At 29.6% G+C, this 21,744-nt stretch overlaps 2 protein-coding genes and 1 long non-coding RNA gene across 5 annotated transcripts; all 3 read right to left on the bottom strand.

The window, feature by feature from the left end:
• Positions 4,911-19,791, bottom strand: LOC109347736. The gene is made up of 3 exons (XR_002107639.1): positions 19,779-19,791; positions 19,063-19,066; positions 4,911-5,174 (listed from the first exon to the last, which is right to left on the bottom strand). It is a non-coding gene; the product is annotated as an uncharacterized LOC109347736 (long non-coding RNA).
• On the bottom strand, positions 4,985-11,323 carry LOC109347734 (ATP phosphoribosyltransferase 1, chloroplastic-like). Of its 2 annotated transcripts, none has more exons than XM_019587765.1 (10): positions 11,031-11,323; positions 10,692-10,805; positions 10,549-10,614; positions 10,355-10,462; positions 7,042-7,125; positions 6,462-6,563; positions 6,263-6,376; positions 6,093-6,173; positions 5,823-5,933; positions 4,985-5,283 (listed from the first exon to the last, which is right to left on the bottom strand). In XM_019587765.1, exons 1-10 carry the CDS (start codon positions 11,301-11,303, stop codon positions 5,188-5,190), a joined length of 1,149 nt encoding a protein of 382 aa, XP_019443310.1. In that variant the 5' UTR covers positions 11,304-11,323; the 3' UTR covers positions 4,985-5,187. The 2 variants fall into 2 exon arrangements, with proteins under 2 accessions (XP_019443310.1, XP_019443309.1); XM_019587764.1 differs by lacking the exons at positions 10,355-10,462; positions 10,549-10,614; positions 10,692-10,805; positions 11,031-11,323 and adding exons at positions 7,243-7,350; positions 7,437-7,502; positions 7,580-7,693; positions 7,919-8,211.
• Positions 15,316-17,139, bottom strand: LOC109347735 (chaperone protein dnaJ 8, chloroplastic-like). 2 transcript variants are annotated; one of them, XM_019587766.1, is made up of 3 exons: positions 16,688-17,124; positions 16,230-16,298; positions 15,316-15,664 (listed from the first exon to the last, which is right to left on the bottom strand). In XM_019587766.1, exons 1-3 carry the CDS (start codon positions 16,916-16,918, stop codon positions 15,479-15,481), a joined length of 486 nt encoding a protein of 161 aa, XP_019443311.1. In that variant the 5' UTR covers positions 16,919-17,124; the 3' UTR covers positions 15,316-15,478. The 2 variants fall into 2 exon arrangements, with proteins under 2 accessions (XP_019443311.1, XP_019443312.1); XM_019587767.1 differs by lacking the exon at positions 16,230-16,298 and having other exon boundaries at positions 16,688-17,139.

Here is a 21,744-nt window from a genome sequence, read left to right as displayed (position 1 = left end):
AAAAATAATTTTTTCATTTAAGTAATTACTCATTAATTAATTAACTTAATTAAAATGAGGTGTTCCTTTATTTAATAGTAATAACAACAAATAAAAAATATAATAATCCATGTAGTTTAGTATAGGGTACCGCCTAAGGCGGGCAGGTGGGGTGCTAATACCTTCCCTACCCCGTAACCGACTTCCGAACCTGGATATCAAAAATCCAAAAGCCCAAGGTAATTGGGCTAAAAAAGATTTTTCTACATTTTTTGACAGTAAAAAATGTAGTGGCGACTCGAGAGGTCGCGTAGCCGAAAATCGGGGCGCGACACAGAGCTTTAAGAATGAACATAAAATAATATAAGAACAAGGTGGAGAACCATAATTCATGTACTAATTTTCAACTCAATAAAATAAGATGAACTTGCTTAAATAAATCAAACAACAACAAAAACATGAATTGGTTCAAGTGGTACATGCTTGATTCTTGATTTCTCTTAAGCAAGGTTGGGTTCGAGTTTTGTGGATGAAAAAATGTCCACTGAAAAAGTTAGCCTCACATATATATGAATATTCCCAACTCGAACATAATTACCTTCAGTATAGGGATAGTTATGGGAAACCAAAAAAATATTGCAAGAATATTATGTATTTTTGTCCTTTTTTACACAAAAGTATGATCCAAAATAAATAAATGATACTATTCCGAAATGATTCCTTATTCCTATATCATGTATCATTAACTATTATAAGAAGAATCCAATAGATGACATAAGAATAAACTGATTGAATTATTGTTCAACAATTGATATTTGTTTATGTGATGGAATTAACTTTATATTCCTAAATGGTGTACCTCATAAGTTGAAATCTCATTGCTGTCAAACTAACTGGTTGAATTATTATTGTTCAACAATTGATATTTATAACTGATTTATTATCTATTTATCTGTTTATATATTCGTTGCTTATTAATTATATAATTATTTAATTACTTATTTAGTCCGTAATTAATTAAATATTTAAATTTGTGTTAAAGTATATAATTCAATTTGGTAAAAACTTAAAGTTGGAAATTTATATATGAATATTGACAGGTGTTTATGGTTTTTGGAGAATTACTAACTCTCATTTTAAATTCATTTAATTTTTGTCCATAACTCTTGCAAACTTATTGAATGTATTAAAAGGCTACAAAGTAGTATATAAATTATTACAAGGTATAATAATACATTTTAGAGTAAATTACACTGACACTCTGAGTTTTAGTGAAATTACACAAACTATCCCTCACTTTTCTACACCTATACGCACCCCTAATTTTTATACTTTCATTACACTGGCCACCCTTGCATAAAAAATAAGTGTAATTTTTGAACAAAAAATGTTATAAATGCAATTAAGTTAAACAAAACATGGTATACCATGGACACAAGTCCAAATAATATATGAGTCGATACTTCTTTATTATTTTTGATTCGTTACGATATAGTATAAGAGCGATTTAAACAATATCTCTTTAAAATTGTTGATGCATTTTGTAACAAAAAATAATAAAGATACATTGATTTGTATATTATTTGGATGTTTCCTCACAGTATACTATGTTTCCAACACTTATTTCTCATGCAATGGTGGTCAGTGTAATGAAAGTAGTATAAAAATTAGGGGAGGTTTATGTAGGTGTAAAAAAGTGAGAGGTGATTTATGTAATTTCACTAAAACTCAGGGGGTGTCAGTATAATTAACTCTACATTTTACTTATGAAAAATATACTTCAGTTGATAAAAAAAGTTTAAATTAGTGTGAGGAACTTTCTTATATCTAATATTTCTTATTTAGTTTTCTTATAATTTTTTATTGGAATTATAATTTTGAAATTCAAATCACCTTATCAACATTCCTTTATGTGAAAATTGGAAATATCTTCATTTTTCTTTCTTAAGTTTTGGTATGCTTTGTTATATTTAATTTTGAAATTTTTATTGGAAATAAGTTTGCTTAATTAATTTTGGAAAATTCCTTGGTCTGTGACATACATATTTCATGTTTTATTTCTTTTAATCATATTTCATATTTCTTACTACTAGGAGTTTCTTAATTATGAATCTTAGGGAGTGTCCTGTTCTTTATGTGGATTAATGAGAATGAATAGCTCTTCCATAGTCTTTGGTGAATTTGGAGGCGGAAGAATAACATGATTATGGATCTCGCCTCTTCCATATTGTAAATGATATTATCTCCTTTGGGAAGTGTTACCCCTCTGTTAAGGGCTAACTATTTTTTGTTTTTTTTTGTTGTTTTATATTTCTCATTTATCAAAAAAAAGTTCCATTCATACCATTGAGTACAAAAATAACTATATTAATTTATTGTGTTTGGATTAAAGTTAGCTTACAAAATTCTAAAGTATGTGTAATGCTCATTTTCTTTCTAATTTTTAATATGCACTTTTAATATTTATTAAATAAATATCTTATTATATTTTTATAATGTTCGTTTTTATTATAATAGTAAGCATACAAAATTTGAAATTAAAAACAACTCTATCAACGCCTATATAATATTTACTAATACAAGTTCTGAAATAATATTCTTCCTTATTTTTTTAATCCAAAACAACCTAGAGAAATTAGCTCAAATTACAGTATTTTTTAAAACGAAATATTCGTGAAAGTTGTAAATCTAAAATCAATCAACCACTTTAATATATAAAAGATATCTTCTCCATTCTCGCATTTATTATTTCTCTGTTTTTTTTTTCTTATTCTACAAGAAAATCGATCCCTCTAATATATAGTTTTGAAAGTTTTCCAACTCAGCTTTTATTATTCTTATAGGAGAAACATGGCATGTGTTCTTTAAAATAGAAATTGGGATAAAATAAATGGATAGAATAATTTTCTTGGGCTATTATATTTTTCATAAAAAATTGGATGAAATATTTTGCATTAACTAGGTAGATTTAGAAGAACAAATGTAAATTAATGTAATTAAGACAAAACTCCTATGTACCAAAAAAACGGTAAAACTCCTAGGCTTTTATTACTAAAAATGATCTTTTATTAATATAAAATGTACTCGTATAATTTGATCCAACCCCATATTCGATCACTTATCTGAAATAGGATAGCTAGGCTATAGTTATTCTTCGTAATTTTAAATAATAAAAAAATAGTTTATAATGAATTTCATACATGAAAATTGATTCTCAAATAAATTATAAGTACGATTCAACATTCCATAATAATAAATCCTATACATGAAGTTTAATTTAGTTCTAAATCAATTAAAATAAATGCAGATTACCTTTGGGTATTAATTTAGTTCTATATAAAGAGAAAAGAATGTGACAAAATATATATACATAAGATAGCAGCATATGTTATAGTAAATAAATATGGAACCATTAACAGTGTTCATTATCATTGCCCCAATTTTCCTTCTCTTGATAATACTTTGTTGCATCTTCTACTACAGCTATGTAGTATGGTACAAGAAATAAGACTCTCTAATACCGCTATTATATTATATTTCTTCCAAAAATAACAATAATATATAATCTCTATTATACCTTTGTTACTATTTCATGGCATTGTTTCTTCTATAGTTTGTTATTTTCTTCTCTTTGGATATGGCAGCATTTTTTGGATTTTGTGCATCAAAGAAGAGGACTATGAACCCTATTTATCATGTTCTTCCTAATCATCATCACAATGTTGGAGTTAGAGAAGGATAGAACTTAAGTATTACTTTATTTTATCAATTTCTGCCTATGAATTTTTGGCCATTTTTTTTTCAAGTTTGTTTACTTTTGTGTTTGTTTGGTGTTTTTGTGCTCCAAAATTAGCACTTTTGTATTAATTTGAAGCATTCAAATGATCAAATAAAACTCCAATGCAATATTTAATATATTTTCAGTTATTGTGTTATACATTAATGTGTTTTACTTTATTATATTTAATACTATTTCATGGCATTGTTTCTTCTATTTTTTGTTCTTAGTTTTTCTATGGATATTGTTTTTGGACATCATCGTTGCCACTATTATGGCTTCCATGCAACAAAGGATGGCTATGAACCCTATCCTAGCTTTCATTATGTTGGAGTTACAAAACTATGAAAATTAGGTATTTCCTTTATCAATTCATGCTTGTGTAATTTTTACTATATTAATTTATTTTAGCTTGTATTGTTTTTTTTGTAATTATTTCTAAACTGAAGAAGAAGAAAAAACTAAAATCTCATATATTGGATCATCTTTTTTTTATTTTTTATGGAAGAGATATAATGTACTTCTTCGACTTGGAACCAGAAAGTATGAACATTTCATGTTCCATGACTCTAACAACTTTTGTGATTCTTGGGTAAAAATGAATAACTTTTATACATTATGATTTTTTTAATTAATAATTACCTTGCAACATGGTAAATTAACAATAGGCCCTTCGGAAACATTTTCTATATTAATGATTTTTTTCAGTACATTATATTTAATTATTTTATTTCCTTTACAATGCACAAAATGCTAATCAATTTGTCTTGACAATATGATTTTAATTTGCAGATGATGAAGAACGAGATCTTACAGATGATTGAACATCGAATAACTAATAATGATGCTGACTTTTTCCTGCACTAAATGTCAGAGCAACTATAATAATAAATATTAATGTAGCATTTGCTAAAACTTAGAGATAATAGGAATATTGATGATTCTACATTTTTGTTAAAGCGAATAATACTCTCATCTAGTTACTTTAATATTTATGATTGGTGATAATTTTGGTGCCATGTTTTTAGAACATACTCTAGTCTCTAATGTTCAATTAAAGAATGTACCATACACTATGTTTTAGGTGTGGAACTTCTTAACCTAATTGAGGACAACATGATCTTGGAATTGCCTTGTCATAAAATCCTTATTTAAGAACGGAACAAATTAACAAATTAAGATATATGATTGTCTCGTCCAACAAGTATTGCTAGATACCTAGGAATTCAATAAAGTCTTACATCCCTAGACCAACTCATTATACGTCGACTAATATTATTCCGATACACGTGAAGTTAATACAAAAGTACAAAAGATTGGTTTAAATAGGCCAATAACAAAATACAAATAGAAGCCTTAAATAACATAATTGATTCTAACATGATTTACCTATAATGATAGAATCAAACTTAGTCAACTCCAAGATTGGTTTATATCCCAAGAGTAGAAAGGAGTCTACGCCATCTTGGAGTTTCTTCATCAAAAATATAAGTCAAGGGTGATACAAGAACTCCACTGCCTCCAATCTGCATCACAAGTGAATGTAGTAAACATGAAACAATGTATGAGAATCATAGATGAAGAAGGAAACAAATCTCATTACTGGAATTTTATATGCAGTTCAAAATAGCAGGCAATATTGAAAGAAGAATATTTGACAGGACAAAACTTATGAACATCCACTCAGACAAGGACACTGGACAATACACAAAATATAGGACACAGGGACATACTAATATAGAATCAAACCTTAATCTCACTAGAAAGATGAACAACACCGTAATGTTCTATCATAAATCATATTCATTCACAAAACAATACATATATGTGTGTGTCAAATAAAATTAAATAATAGCAACATGAGAACATAACTTTTTACAATGCAAACAAAAGAGATGCTCATAAATGGTGAATAACAGTGTATTGATGTTAAACCCTGTGAATGTATTGATGTTACACACTGTAATCTACCCTAGACATTTCTTTCCCTCCTCCATCAAAATCATTGAAAAATATAGTTTCTATCCTTTTTATTTAAACAGCTTCAGTTAGTTTAAAAACTCACCGCTCTTAGTTGTTTCATAGACTTGTACAACGCCTTCTTGGGCACACATATGACTATGGCATAGTGTTTTACTTCCCCGTCAGGGCCAAAAACAGGACTCACAGTGGGTCCCTGCAGACAGAAAATCAAGTATGTTTCTTATGATTGAGAATTACTAGTAGTAAAAGATGAAACTAATCGTGATTTCAATGCATAGTATAAATCATAGTTTTCTAGTATGCAAAGCAAATACTGAAAGGGATGAAGTAAAAATTTCATTTCATATCACACCTGCAACCCACATAATGATGGATGACTCACTACTCTCTCAGCCACTTCCTTATCACTCCTTCCCCTCATGTTTGCAGTAACCTGTCAAGAATGTTATTAGAAAAATGGAATAGAAAGAAAGGCACAAATTGGAATTTTAAGGATGGGAAATTAAAATTCTATATATGCACCGTGAACTGCCCTATGGCCCTCAGATGGGCCTCCAATCTTTCAAGAATCTCATGTGTTGTGTCTAGTACTCCTTTACGTTGGACCAATGATTTCCTGCTTGCAACAAGAACAGCCTGAAGAACATTTAATCTTCCGGGTGAGATGATAAAAATAGACAAATCATGCTAATCAAGGTCAGAAAAGTCTATAATTGCTAACCTGGCTTTCCAACACAACTCCGCCTTCAATTTCCTTCAAGTTGTTTTCTTTGAGTGTGGTCCCACTACTCACAAGGTCCAAGATAGCATCAGCTATCCCCATCTAAATAAAGCACGATCAACATGATTATCTAGATATATATCATGTCACGCATATGACATCAGCATTGCTAAAATGGACATAAAAGAAATTGATATAGGTGCAAAGACCGAAAGATATAAGCAAAACAATAAAATGGGAAAGGCTTCATGGGGAAAGAGGATATAATTTCAACAGAAATAAAATGTTTTCATGAAGAATTGGCTCAAATCTTAACTAAAGATTACAGTATAGATGTCACAACTAGAACCCCTAAGTTTGTTTTCTCATTTCAATAAGAGCATAGAGCAAACAAACTTACATGTGTTTGATGTTATACATAGTCAGTCCTAAAAGGACAGATAAAAGGTGAATGCTACGTTAAACAGTTAATGTGAAACTTTGACGAATCTCTATGATATAGATCAATGATGTAATTAAAAAATGAGTCAATTAGAAAAGTTAGATGAACAGATAATACTAAAAAGAAACCATCTCTCACCGCAGGAGCTGCCTCCAGAGCTCCGTCAGCAGTTGAAAATGCCACGTGCTTAAGACCATTGTCTTTCATAAATTTAGGACCCAACTGAACAATAATAAGACCAACCAAAGTTGAGATCAAAATCCGACCGTTAATAAACAAACAGTACGAGAAATATAAATTTTAGAAACATCAGCTGAAACATAAATTTGAAACACATACATAGGTGAATCCAGTAGCAACTCGCAAAGGTTTTGATGCTGTCCATTGAGGCATCTTAGCTAGCTCCTCAAGTGAATTTATGTTTTCAAATATTCCATATTGAGGAATCTAAAACAACATATGAGTAATTAAACTAATGGTGCAAAACAATGAGAAAAGAAGAATCTACAACACAAATTTTGAATTGAACTAACCGCAAGTGATAATCGACAATCGCCGTATGCCAAAGCTTCATGAACAATGATAAGATCTTCATTCCCCTAAGACAAGAAATAAAAAAAAGATTATGAATGTAAAATGTTATTAAAATGAGTGAAACAATGTTGATAATACATACCTGACCATATTCAGTGAAAGTATCAAGACCAACAATACCAAGATCAAGATCACCAGATACCAATTTTCTTACTATATCTTTTGGCCTTTGAAACCATACTTCAAAATTGGAGAGCTGCAATGTAATAAAATTGAATTATGATAATCGATTAGGTTCGTGTACATAACACAAGGGATCTAATTACTCTGAGAGTAAGTTAAAAAACATATTTCACATCTTAGCCGACATTTCGGCCAAACGCGACTAATTAATTCAAATCATTTGATTTTTTTTTAACTTACTGTCGGAGTAAGTGGATTATTCCCCGGGAGTGGAAAAAGAGAAAAGAATGAAACATACCTCAGGAATTTGAGCAACATACTGTCTAGGATTGACTTGTTTAACAGATAATTGACAATTTTTGAGGAGTTCGGTGGTATCAGTAGCCATGCGACCTTTACTAGGTAAACCTAGACGGATCTGGTGGCGTTCTGAGATTCTGCCATTACCACCTTCAACAACAGCAACTTCACTCTGAGATGATGATGATGATGATGATGATGAAGAAGCAGAAGAAGCGTAACATCTCCAATTCCCAAACTTCACACCAAAACCAATTTGGCTCATCAACATTATGAACGGAGGAAGATGATGCGATTTCACGGCGGAAGGAGATGAAGATGAGATTTGACGGCGGAAGGATGGTGGAGATATTGTAGGGTTCACTCAATCAATATCGTTATAATAAATATTCATGTTAAAAGGCTTTTATTTTATTTTATATAGAGCATAAAATCTATGCATAAAAGTATAAATATTATATCATTTATTTTGATTGATTATTTTACTTTTCTTTTTTTTAAAGAAAAGTTAACAATAATTAAATATAATTGATAAATGATATAATAATAATGTATAAAACTTATACAATGTTAATGAGTTTTTCTGTTTTACATGTTATTATTATTTGTGTCTTTTAATTTTAACTAAGAGTCAATTACCATTAATATATTAGAAAAAATGTATCATAGTTCCAATCATTTATCTGACTCGATGGTCTTGATTGATGCAAAGTAAGCCAAATGTACATTAAAGATATTTAATGATCTCTTTTAATAATGATACATTCAAAAGTCTAAATTGATACATGTTATTATACAAAATATATATTAGAGAATTCTAACCCAAAATCTTTTATAATTAATTATGGCCTAGAAAATAAACATTCTTACTTTTTCATTTGATGTGGGGATTTTCATTTGTTAAAATATTAAAATGAAAATATAGTTAAAAATTTATCATACAACTAATAAATTTTTTGGTATTATTAAGGATAAAGAAATAATCTCTTTCAAGAGGTGTGATTGTCACTCTCAACAAGTGTTATTCCCGAGAATCAAACTCTTGATTTTTTATAAAATATAAAGGAAAAAACTAACAATTTTGTAAACTCGATAGCAAATATATTTTTGAGCAGACCTTCATTACAAACTGGAAACTCTTTTACACGCATGAACTAATCTTAATAATATACGAAGGGAAAAAAGTTATCACTTTTGGACAAGATTGTGCCAAAGTAGGATCATATCCTCCACCTAGGGACAGAAATAAGTAAGCATTATATCCACCATCTATTGACAAAATTGTGACAAAATAAACAAATCCTATATAGATCGATACACATCACTCATGCACACGTGTATTTCGTTCCAAAGTTCTTCTACATTGTGGTATGGCATTGAAAGATCAATAAGCTTCTCCCAACAACAAATTGATAGTAGACACTTCTTATATTAAAGTGTGAAGCCCGAATACAATGGATGATTGAAAGAGTTTATAAGCAAGAAAGGTCAATGAAATTATTATTTTAGGATCTGTTTGGGAGTTTTTTGAGAATAACGAAAGAAAGAAAAGAATTGATAAAATACACTTGAGAGATGACTCTGAAATCTCTTATTTCCCTCAATTCTCTCTGAAGCTCAACTCACAAATGAATACTTCAAGTTTTTTTTGAAGATGTGATATCTCACTTATAACTCTTCATTTTTTTCTCATGTCTTGGTAACAATGAAACTGGATGTTCTCTCTCGCAATTAGGTCCAACAACTTCAACAATGGATACCCTTCCCACTATATATATCTTTAAGTTATTAGGCGGTCCAAGATCCATAGTAATGGGCACAAAATTAGATGTTCTCTTCTCATGTAAATGAATGCTTTCATTTAAAGCTAGTAACCTTAGGTTTGGCAAGCCAAGAGGTGATTTATAATTTGGAGGACAAACACCAACTCAAGGACATTTGTTGGAGGCACACTTAAAGAATAAGGGACTATTCCAAAGTGAAACCTAAAAATAATTTGATGAGGATGTTTAATTCAAACCAAGTCATCAAGTTACATTCAATAAAGTGAAGATATATAAAAGTGGGACCCATGCATTTTGGGCAGTCACATACCCCTATTCTCGTGTGTTTTTAATAAGGAATAATTTTTGTATATAACTCATGAAAATATTGTCATTAAAGGTGCGAGCAAAGAGAGCGGTGTGGTATTTTTCTTTTATGGAAGAATGTCATGTGGTTCAAAGGTTGAATGAATTGTTTATTTCTTGGAATAGGTGTGTGATATGAATTGTTTCCTTCTTGGAATTGGAATAGACGTGTGGAATGGATTGTTTCCTCTATTGGATGACTGGCGTGACAACTTAAGAATGAATGATTTATTTTATTTTGGTGGTCGTGTGGTTCAATGTAAATTTTAGAAACATCAGCTGAAACATAAATTTGAAACACATACATAGGTGAATCCAGTAGCAACTCGCAAAGGTTTTGATGCTGTCCATTGAGGCATCTTAGCTAGCTCCTCAAGTGAATTTATGTTTTCAAATATTCCATATTGAGGAATCTAAAACAACATATGAGTAATTAAACTAATGGTGCAAAACAATGAGAAAAGAAGAATCTACAACACAAATTTTGAATTGAACTAACCGCAAGTGATAATCGACAATCGCCGTATGCCAAAGCTTCATGAACAATGATAAGATCTTCATTCCCCTAAGACAAGAAATAAAAAAAAGATTATGAATGTAAAATGTTATTAAAATGAGTGAAACAATGTTGATAATACATACCTGACCATATTCAGTGAAAGTATCAAGACCAACAATACCAAGATCAAGATCACCAGATACCAATTTTCTTACTATATCTTTTGGCCTTTGAAACCATACTTCAAAATTGGAGAGCTGCAATGTAATAAAATTGAATTATGATAATCGATTAGGTTCGTGTACATAACACAAGGGATCTAATTACTCTGAGAGTAAGTTAAAAAACATATTTCACATCTTAGCCGACATTTCGGCCAAACGCGACTAATTAATTCAAATCATTTGATTTTTTTTTAACTTACTGTCGGAGTAAGTGGATTATTCCCCGGGAGTGGAAAAAGAGAAAAGAATGAAACATACCTCAGGAATTTGAGCAACATACTGTCTAGGATTGACTTGTTTAACAGATAATTGACAATTTTTGAGGAGTTCGGTGGTATCAGTAGCCATGCGACCTTTACTAGGTAAACCTAGACGGATCTGGTGGCGTTCTGAGATTCTGCCATTACCACCTTCAACAACAGCAACTTCACTCTGAGATGATGATGATGATGATGATGATGAAGAAGCAGAAGAAGCGTAACATCTCCAATTCCCAAACTTCACACCAAAACCAATTTGGCTCATCAACATTATGAACGGAGGAAGATGATGCGATTTCACGGCGGAAGGAGATGAAGATGAGATTTGACGGCGGAAGGATGGTGGAGATATTGTAGGGTTCACTCAATCAATATCGTTATAATAAATATTCATGTTAAAAGGCTTTTATTTTATTTTATATAGAGCATAAAATCTATGCATAAAAGTATAAATATTATATCATTTATTTTGATTGATTATTTTACTTTTCTTTTTTTTAAAGAAAAGTTAACAATAATTAAATATAATTGATAAATGATATAATAATAATGTATAAAACTTATACAATGTTAATGAGTTTTTCTGTTTTACATGTTATTATTATTTGTGTCTTTTAATTTTAACTAAGAGTCAATTACCATTAATATATTAGAAAAAATGTATCATAGTTCCAATCATTTATCTGACTCGATGGTCTTGATTGATGCAAAGTAAGCCAAATGTACATTAAAGATATTTAATGATCTCTTTTAATAATGATACATTCAAAAGTCTAAATTGATACATGTTATTATACAAAATATATATTAGAGAATTCTAACCCAAAATCTTTTATAATTAATTATGGCCTAGAAAATAAACATTCTTACTTTTTCATTTGATGTGGGGATTTTCATTTGTTAAAATATTAAAATGAAAATATAGTTAAAAATTTATCATACAACTAATAAATTTTTTGGTATTATTAAGGATAAAGAAATAATCTCTTTCAAGAGGTGTGATTGTCACTCTCAACAAGTGTTATTCCCGAGAATCAAACTCTTGATTTTTTATAAAATATAAAGGAAAAAACTAACAATTTTGTAAACTCGATAGCAAATATATTTTTGAGCAGACCTTCATTACAAACTGGAAACTCTTTTACACGCATGAACTAATCTTAATAATATACGAAGGGAAAAAAGTTATCACTTTTGGACAAGATTGTGCCAAAGTAGGATCATATCCTCCACCTAGGGACAGAAATAAGTAAGCATTATATCCACCATCTATTGACAAAATTGTGACAAAATAAACAAATCCTATATAGATCGATACACATCACTCATGCACACGTGTATTTCGTTCCAAAGTTCTTCTACATTGTGGTATGGCATTGAAAGATCAATAAGCTTCTCCCAACAACAAATTGATAGTAGACACTTCTTATATTAAAGTGTGAAGCCCGAATACAATGGATGATTGAAAGAGTTTATAAGCAAGAAAGGTCAATGAAATTATTATTTTAGGATCTGTTTGGGAGTTTTTTGAGAATAACGAAAGAAAGAAAAGAATTGATAAAATACACTTGAGAGATGACTCTGAAATCTCTTATTTCCCTCAATTCTCTCTGAAGCTCAACTCACAAATGAATACTTCAAGTTTTTTTTGAAGATGTGATATCTCACTTATAACTCTTCATTTTTTTCTCATGTCTTGGTAACAATGAAACTGGATGTTCTCTCTCGCAATTAGGTCCAACAACTTCAACAATGGATACCCTTCCCACTATATATATCTTTAAGTTATTAGGCGGTCCAAGATCCATAGTAATGGGCACAAAATTAGATGTTCTCTTCTCATGTAAATGAATGCTTTCATTTAAAGCTAGTAACCTTAGGTTTGGCAAGCCAAGAGGTGATTTATAATTTGGAGGACAAACACCAACTCAAGGACATTTGTTGGAGGCACACTTAAAGAATAAGGGACTATTCCAAAGTGAAACCTAAAAATAATTTGATGAGGATGTTTAATTCAAACCAAGTCATCAAGTTACATTCAATAAAGTGAAGATATATAAAAGTGGGACCCATGCATTTTGGGCAGTCACATACCCCTATTCTCGTGTGTTTTTAATAAGGAATAATTTTTGTATATAACTCATGAAAATATTGTCATTAAAGGTGCGAGCAAAGAGAGCGGTGTGGTATTTTTCTTTTATGGAAGAATGTCATGTGGTTCAAAGGTTGAATGAATTGTTTATTTCTTGGAATAGGTGTGTGATATGAATTGTTTCCTTCTTGGAATTGGAATAGACGTGTGGAATGGATTGTTTCCTCTATTGGATGACTGGCGTGACAACTTAAGAATGAATGATTTATTTTATTTTGGTGGTCGTGTGGTTCAATGGAGAGAAGGTGATATGATTATTTGTTTCCTTTCTTGGAGGATTGCAATGCAACTAAGGAGAGATGATTTGTTTCTTGTTGTGGCCGCGTGATTCAAGGTAAGAGAAAGATATAATTTGTTTCCTTTTTGGGTTACCATGTGAATTATAATATAGTTAATAATGTTTTTATTTGTTTCCTTTTTAGTTGTTTTGAATCCAAAATAATAACATTTTTTTAAGAGAAAATCGTGCTAATTTAGGGGCTGGTTACAATAAGCCATTAGATGATCTTTAATTCTTTATTGTTATAATTAGGTCATTCAAGTGTGACTTCTAGTGTTAATTTTGTGGAGTCAAGTGGTCAACCATACAACTATTTGTAACCAGGTTTGATATGAGAAATACAAGTTGAATTTTGTTCGAAATTATCCACCTTAGTGAGAATTATTCTCCTAAGTTCTTGGTTGAACCAAGACACTCTTGTTCTTATCAAGAACCTCAAAGTTCTTGTAGCAAACTACACTCTGACTTATTAAACAATTTACCATTGTTTGTGGCGCCTTTGCTTTTATCAAGAATCATTTCTTGTGGCGAACTTCATCTTAGCTTATCAAACTCTTGTTTGTATCATCACCCATCTTCATATCTTAATCGCGTTCTTTTATCCAATATACACAAAATACATATGTAATTCTGTTGTATTATTATTCAATACAATCCATAACACATATCAAATACGCCAACCAAGAAGAAATGATCATCCAAAAAGGAACCACCCCAAGGCGGTTGCTATCATATATTTTTTTAAGAGTGTAATATTTATACACTAATGTTATAAAAATTTATACACATTCAGTGGATCATCACCATTTATTTGTAAGACATAATGCGCGTACAATAAGGCAGTAAGGCGAGTACAATAAGCGCTTGGGCTAGAACAATAAGGCAGTAAGACATTCTTTGAGAGACATAATGCGAGTACAATAACGATTAGCATATTGTTTTTCCAAGCTTGTCCAAGCTGCAATAAAGGAATAAGCAGAAGTTAAGACAATTTGGCAATCAGGACCACATGATTTGAGAAGGCAAGATCGACATAATGATCTTAACGTTTTAAGTGAGAGTTCTCTAAGTTATCAATAATAATATCACCAGACTCACTCAACTTGTGGAGAAGGACAAAAAGTATCACTGGTCACTTAGTTATATAGATCTTTGGCTTTAAGGAAATGAATATTTGGTTTTACCATTTATGGTGATTTTATAATTGAGTTTGATGGGAAGGGTATAGGTCATAATGAGTTCATATAGATTTATTTGAAGCTGTAGTAGTGACCATTGAAAATAAAAAAAATAAGAAGAGGATCATAATTCGTTGTTAGATAAAAGCTTAATTTGATAGGATATAGAAAGATGATAATTTTATTTGACAATATATGATTTATATATATATATATATAACATTTTTTGAATTCAAATGTAGTGGTGAGAAAGGGAAAAGGTTGAATAATAAAATAATAACACTTTTAAGATAATCATAAGTAGTTAACCATGTCACTTATGTTAGATAGGCCAATGCTTCTAACGTCTTCTCTTCACTTGATTCCCAATATAAGATGGTATATTGGTTTATTAAATTGCTTTCGATTAAGTTTTCTCAAAATCAAATTGATGATATCATAAATAAGGTTAGATTCACTTCTAGTGTTGGAAGATTAATTCAAAAGATCAATGTTCGACTTTTAAGAGTAATCAAAAGATTGAAGGTTCAAATTTTACGAACAACACTTATTAGAAAAACTCTTTTCCCCTTCTAGTTTCTTATTTGTTATTTTGCAACTTTGTTGTTTTAGGTAGAAGTTTTTTTTCTTGGTGTACAAGAACAACAACAAAAAACAATTAACAATGATCAAATTCCTGAATTTCAATAATGAAGAGGAGAGTTTTATATTCATTTGGACTATGTACAAAGAACACCAACCACTTTTTTGGTGGGTACAAGTGGGTCAAGGGTCCTATAGACCCACTATAAATTATTCACAAAAATTGATTGGTAAAGTAATAAATTAGAGAAATATCAAATATACGGATTAATATGAGATGAGTAGTCACGAATCCCTGCACCTTCCCAACCCATCCACTCTTCCCACATATCCCAATCTGGATCATTCATTCCCCTTAGTGGCTCATCAATTCCTACATCATATGCTTCTTCATACACTTCTCTCTCTTTTGATTCTCCTCTCAAATTCGCCATCACAACCTGTGTTCATATATTTATATTCCAATTAGATAATATTCTAGTTAGATAGAGTCAAAATCATGATTACAAATAACTATATGGATGATTAAAGAGTATGCTACAACTACATGGTTTTATTGATGAAAGAGTCACTTCTTATTCATTAAGCATATTGCTTTTTATTGGGATGATAATGATATTATCGTAACAATTACATAACACTTTATATGAATGAAAGTCGAGACAAAAGATGACACAGTCAACAAAACTCTTACTTTAATCGAACTGGAAATAGTGGAGGTATGTGATCTCATCACGAGTTAAAATCATAAAGGATTTAATACGCATATATTGAAATTGTGTAAGTGTTTTTTACACTTTCAGCAAATCATATACCGTTGATTTATTAATCAACATCAACTTTTAAACAAAAATAATATAAGTGAATGGTGAATAATACACTGCTAATAGTACAAGGAGATTTTGATGAAGTGCAAAATGAATAAATTATTATTATTATTTAGTTTACTATATTCTAACTGAAATGAAATGTAATAAAGGGTAGGTAATGGATAAAGTGACACACATCATAAGCTTCATTGATTAGGTGAAACTGCACCCCACAATTGCTCCCTTTGCATACATCTGGATGATACTGTAACACAAAATAATACCAACTTAATTAATATTTCCAACATAAGACAAAAAATGGCAAAAAACTAAACATCAAATTATTTAAAATTAAAATCCCTTAAATTCAGGATAAAATCCATAACAGTTAGCTCATACAACATAAGACAATATTATACAACACAATTTGTTTTTTTTTGTTTGAAAAATCCAAAATTGATAATATAAAAAAACTTAAAATGAAAACCCAAATTGATTCTCAAAACCTTAAAGAATTATCAAAATAAACATTAAAGTACAATAAAATAAATCATTCATATATTGATGAGAAGTAAAAATGGTATGAAAAAATTAGCATAAGATTATAATATTTGCAGAATAAAATCAGAAAACATAAGATTGTAGAAAAGAAACCTGCAAAGCAAGTTGTCTGAAAGCTTTCCTAACCTCAGATTCAGATGCATCAGATTGAAGCCTTAATGTCTTATAAGGATCCATCACAGAAGAAGAAGAAGAATAAGAACAAGAAATCTTAACCCTATTCACCTTGTTACTCATTTCTCTTCTTCCTCTTAGTTTCATCCATGAAGAAGATGAAGAAGAACCATTTCCACCAACAACACCAGAAGCAGCTACACCAGCCATTGAAATAAAATCTCCAAATTCTTCAAAATCAGAAATTCACAGCGACCCAGAATGTGTTTGGATATAAAGTTTGAAACTTTGATCTTTATTTTGGAGGAAGATCAATGGGCACAACAAGTTGATTATGATAGAGACTCTGTATCTGAATCGAAAAGATAAAGTTTTATTTTAAAAAAATGATTTTTGATTGAATATAATAATGTTTTTGGATTGAGAAGAAAGGAAATGCAGTTAATGATTAATATGAATGGGAAGATTATGGAATTTATAAATGAATTGGTGGTGAAGACAAAGAATCTGATTTGGAATTATTCTTCATTCTTATCCATTCAATAAAGGGTGTCATGACGTGGAATTGAGCAAGGAAATAAAGTATAAAATAAAAAAGAATTATAAAAAAATTGGTGAAAAATAGAGATGCTAGGTTTTATCTTACATGCTTTTTTATTTTTGGCTCTTACTTGGTCTAAATTGGAAGACTGAACTGTTATTTTTCTTAAATTGAATTGAAAAAGTTTATAAAAATATAATTGAACTGGACAAAATAAAAATAGAAGAGAGGTTTGTTTTGACCTTTGAATTTGAGGTATATTCGAGCTTAGCTTAGGTGATGAAAACATTATTGCTAGTTGTGTGAATTATCACATACCGAATAAATTATATTATCGTATATAAGATAATTATTTCATTCTGTTCTATTTAATTATATTCTATAAATATATTTTTAAAAACTAAAAAAACATCATACATATTATAATTTTAATGATCAGATGAGATAATTTATCTCATAATATAATAACATATTTTATTATAATTCTATTGGTTTATAAACTGAGTTGTTGAATAGTTTAGTTGTTTTCACACTATGATCTAGACAGTTAGTTATATTGATGGTTGTGGATTGATTGAATTGCGCTTGAAAACTAATTAATTGAATATTCAAACATCCTATTGTCTAGGAGACTAACCTCATTTGCATATTTATGATATTGCTTGATTGTATCTATTTTTTTGTTAAGCCTTTTTAATGTCATAATCTATATAAATCCATATTATTATTATTATTGTTGGTATTTTACTCGCTCTCATTTGTTTTTTCTTTGGTTGTTTTTATGAATAAATTTGTTGTAAATACACTATGGATATTCGTTGTTAAAAAATCAGATTCGAAAATCATAGTTGAAATATAGTTAAATATCCTAGATATATTGGAATTATTAGTTTTGGTATTGAGTAAAAAAATTAGATTTAGTTTATGTTGAATCCTAAGTTTTATGAAAATGTGCATTAGATTTTCAATTTAAAAAACGTGATTTTTATTAATAGTTAAGTTTATGAATTTAATAATATTCCATAAATTCTTCATATATCAAAGGAAAATTTATATTGAATATGGTTTGAATGTTGAGGTCAAATGTAATTGTTAATTTTGGGATGAAGGCAACTCTGAATGTTTCCACATTTTATATTTGTTTTATAAAAGATTTAAATTTACTTTGATTTTCTAGTATATTGAGTTTTACTTTCTTTAAATATTTACCATAATTTCAATAGCAAAAGCTTTGGTTTTTAGATGAGAAAATATGTATTACAATATCTAGCTATATGGTGAAGAAATTGAAGTACTTTTGAGTTTGAAAGAACAACAATCTTATTTGAGGTACAAAGATGGTCTCATAAAGGAGCTGAAGAATTAAACAGAAACAACGAAACAAGACATGATAGTGTGATACATATACAATCAAATTAAACAACACATGATAGTGTGATAAAGATAGAATGAAACAACACATGATACTTAAGAGCTGAATAAGTTAGAGCAACCTAACATGGAAGGAGAAAACCAATGTTAAAGTAAGGCTAACACACACTGTTGAGATCCAAGATAACAATGGTGTTGCTGAGTTTGTCGGGCGGCGATGGCGGTGATTAACATTTATACCTCCACTAACTCCTTTTCCTCTCTGTGCTTTTGTTATTGTATCACAACATAGTTCATGCTTTTCCTCATCTTTCTTGTGCAACTCCTCTATGCTTCTATAATGTTCTGCAGATTCTTCATTTTGCATGCTGCTCTTTGAAATGTTTAGATCTTTCTGCTCTGATATGGCATCAGTACATGAAAGAAAGAGGAACCATATAACAAATCTTAGCCTCATAGTTTGGCAATGATCTCAATAGAGTGTAGAGTTGAAGTTGGCTTTATAAGAGAACAAAAAGTGTAGGAAGCATGGAAATAAAAACAGTGTTTGCGTTCAGTAGAAGCTGATTGTGGCATAATCTTCTTCATCAGATTCTCTCTAGAGTCTACTTAATCTTAACCCATTATTTGTACAACTACATTTTATATCAATACATCAATGTAGGGTATCTATACAAGTTATGAAAAGCATATAGATACATGTTCACATGAGAATACCAACAAAAAAGAATTTTGCAAACTTCAAACTTGCAATATATTTTTTTGTTCTTTTACTCAATTTGAGGTAGAATCATTATAAGCAAACTTGAACCTGAGATGGTTATGTAACTTTTTTTGTTCATAAGATTCTCAGTATCAAGAAGTTACAATATATTCTACATGAAGACTAGTTTAAGAAGGCAAAACTTTGCAGTATTTGTTTTTTTCCATTCATAGAATTTGAGACCTAGACTTTGCCTAAAAGAACCAACATAGGGATATGTAATAATATGGCATGCCTGGAAAGTAATGTAGAATAAAGTAATGTTCCTTATTCTAAGCATATTTAGCTGTGTGTTTTTCATTTGAACAGAATATGTTCAGAGGTAAACATTTCAGTGGTTTTCTTTTCAATATAAATTATCATGTTTTCCAGAATAAATTTGTTTTCCATTTTACTATGTAATATTATTTGGATCAGCTCCATTACTAAAATAATATTTATGTAGTAGTTGTGGAATTTGAAAGAATTAAGATAGAACGAATAACTTTATCAAGTAAGTAATATGCATTTATATTCTCCGTTTTTTGTCAAAGTTGTACTTAATTGATAGATGAACAAAAAGTTATTCAAATATGAATAGCTAATAGCATCAAGAATAAAATGTTGAAGTTGATATTCTCTTACTTAGAATCTATAAGATGAAATTTTTACACTATAAGACATATATTATCAATTTATCAATATTAAATGCTTTATAAATATTCTTACTGCCCAAACTAGTGTGGAGGGGTAATCATTTATTTGGTTGTGTAGAAAAAGAGATGGGATAAAATATATTTTTCTCTCATTTGGTTGAGAAGAGAGAAAAAGTGGAGAAAACAAAATACTTGGACCCACACAAAATATTTTCTCACAAGACATAGAGAAAGTAGAGTGAAAAGAGATTGATGACCTAAAATGACAAATATAATCTTAGAAATTCTCCTTTATTCATATTTTTACATTCTATTTTGTCTGGTTTCTCACATGTATCCTCGTACTAGAGGTAATCTTGTCCGAGCCGGAAACATTTACAAATACGTGGGGCTAACTCTCCCAGCAAATATTTTTTCATCCACATGACTCGAACTCGAGACCTTACTTAAAATATACTCAATTTTTCTTTTCCCTTCTATTTCTTTTTCACTCTACTCATACCAAACAATATAAAAATATACTCAATTTTTCATTCCTTTCATTCTCTTCACTATATCTCATATCTTTTTCTTTTCTCACTTTCTTTTCCAACCGACATAAAGTAACTATTTTAATAAATTATTTAATGTAAATATTTATAAAAAAAATAAAAATTGAAGGGGCAGGTTCCCCCCACTCACTGCTGTGATGCCAGTTCACATTCTACAAATTTTCCTTGTTCCTTTTTATGATGACTTTCTATCCAATATTTTTTGTTTTTTTTCTCTTATTCTTTATTTGTTCATCAATGAAAACAATAGGTTTGTAAAATTTCCAATAAGAGTCAATAAGATAATGTTATAATATCTTCTTAATATATCAAGCAATTAACTATTTTCTTTGATATGTATAATATAATTAAAGAAACTTGATAATAAGAATAAGGGGATGGAGTTATGTGAATCTTACTCATTATATGATAACAAAATAAAATGTGTATGAATGTAGAGCAACTGTGATATATCTATATTTATTCACATATAGAAAAATATATATGCACTCAAAGTGTAAAAAATTTATATATAGTTAGTCTATTATTCATCATTTATTTTTAATTATCATTAACTATTCAAAAAAATTAATACAAATAAATAATAAATGTTTATTGACTATATATAAATATTTATTCTAATAATAGATAGATATTATATTTACATATTCCTAACTTGCATTCAGTGAGAAATGAGATAATCCATTTTATTTAGGTGTGTGATTCAAATGAAGGGCATGCATGTTTCTATGTCTAGGTATAGGTCAAAATTTATGTAGGGTACCCTCTAATAATTAAGCACACAAATATAATTTTGAGGCAATGAAATACCTAAGAAGCTAAGGGCAATGAGACAAATAGAAAGCTAATATGCCATATACAACTTGCAATTTAACATATACATTTTAATTTAATGAGATCATGTAAAATCATCACATAGGGTCCAATCATCTAAGACCCCAAAAATATGCTATAGAATGTTATTGACAATACTTATGATTGTTGCATGCATTATTGAGAAATAAAGAAAGAACCTTAAGACCAAAAGAGAGGGTACCAAACTCAAGATGGGCCATGAAGCCCATTTTGATGGACTGGCAAATCATTGTGTTGAAAAGATAAAATGATGTGATTCACATTCATATAAAGATTTATCCATCAATTTAATATGTATATACCGATAGTGTAAGTATTTT

The sequence above is a fragment of the Lupinus angustifolius genome, chromosome LG05, assembly GCF_001865875.1.
Source record: "Lupinus angustifolius cultivar Tanjil chromosome LG05, LupAngTanjil_v1.0, whole genome shotgun sequence".
Classification (NCBI taxonomy): Eukaryota; Viridiplantae; Streptophyta; class Magnoliopsida; order Fabales; family Fabaceae; genus Lupinus; species Lupinus angustifolius.
Note: the sequence above shows the minus strand (reverse complement) of the source record. Positions and strands in the feature narration are given on the sequence as shown.

Bases quoted from the DNA above. Each gene is read 5' to 3' on its own strand.
- LOC109347735 (XM_019587766.1), bottom strand. From the start codon at position 16,918: ATGGCTGGTGTAGCTGCTTCTGGTGTTGTTGGTGGAAATGGTTCTTCT. The intron at 16,299-16,687 runs GTTTCTTTTCTA...TTTGTGTTACAG, and splicing joins TCAGACAACTTGCTTTGCAG to TATCATCCAGATGTATGCAA. The intron at 15,665-16,229 runs GTGTGTCACTTT...ATATGAACACAG, and splicing joins TAATCAATGAAGCTTATGAT to GTTGTGATGGCGAATTTGAG.
- LOC109347734 (XM_019587765.1), bottom strand. From the start codon at position 11,303: ATGTTGATGAGCCAAATTGGTTTTGGTGTGAAGTTTGGGAATTGGAGA. The intron at 10,806-11,030 runs GTATGTTTCATT...ATTACATTGCAG, and splicing joins ATGTTGCTCAAATTCCTGAG to CTCTCCAATTTTGAAGTATG. The intron at 6,377-6,461 runs GTTAGCAATTAT...AATGTTCTTCAG, and splicing joins GAGTTGTGTTGGAAAGCCAG to GCTGTTCTTGTTGCAAGCAG.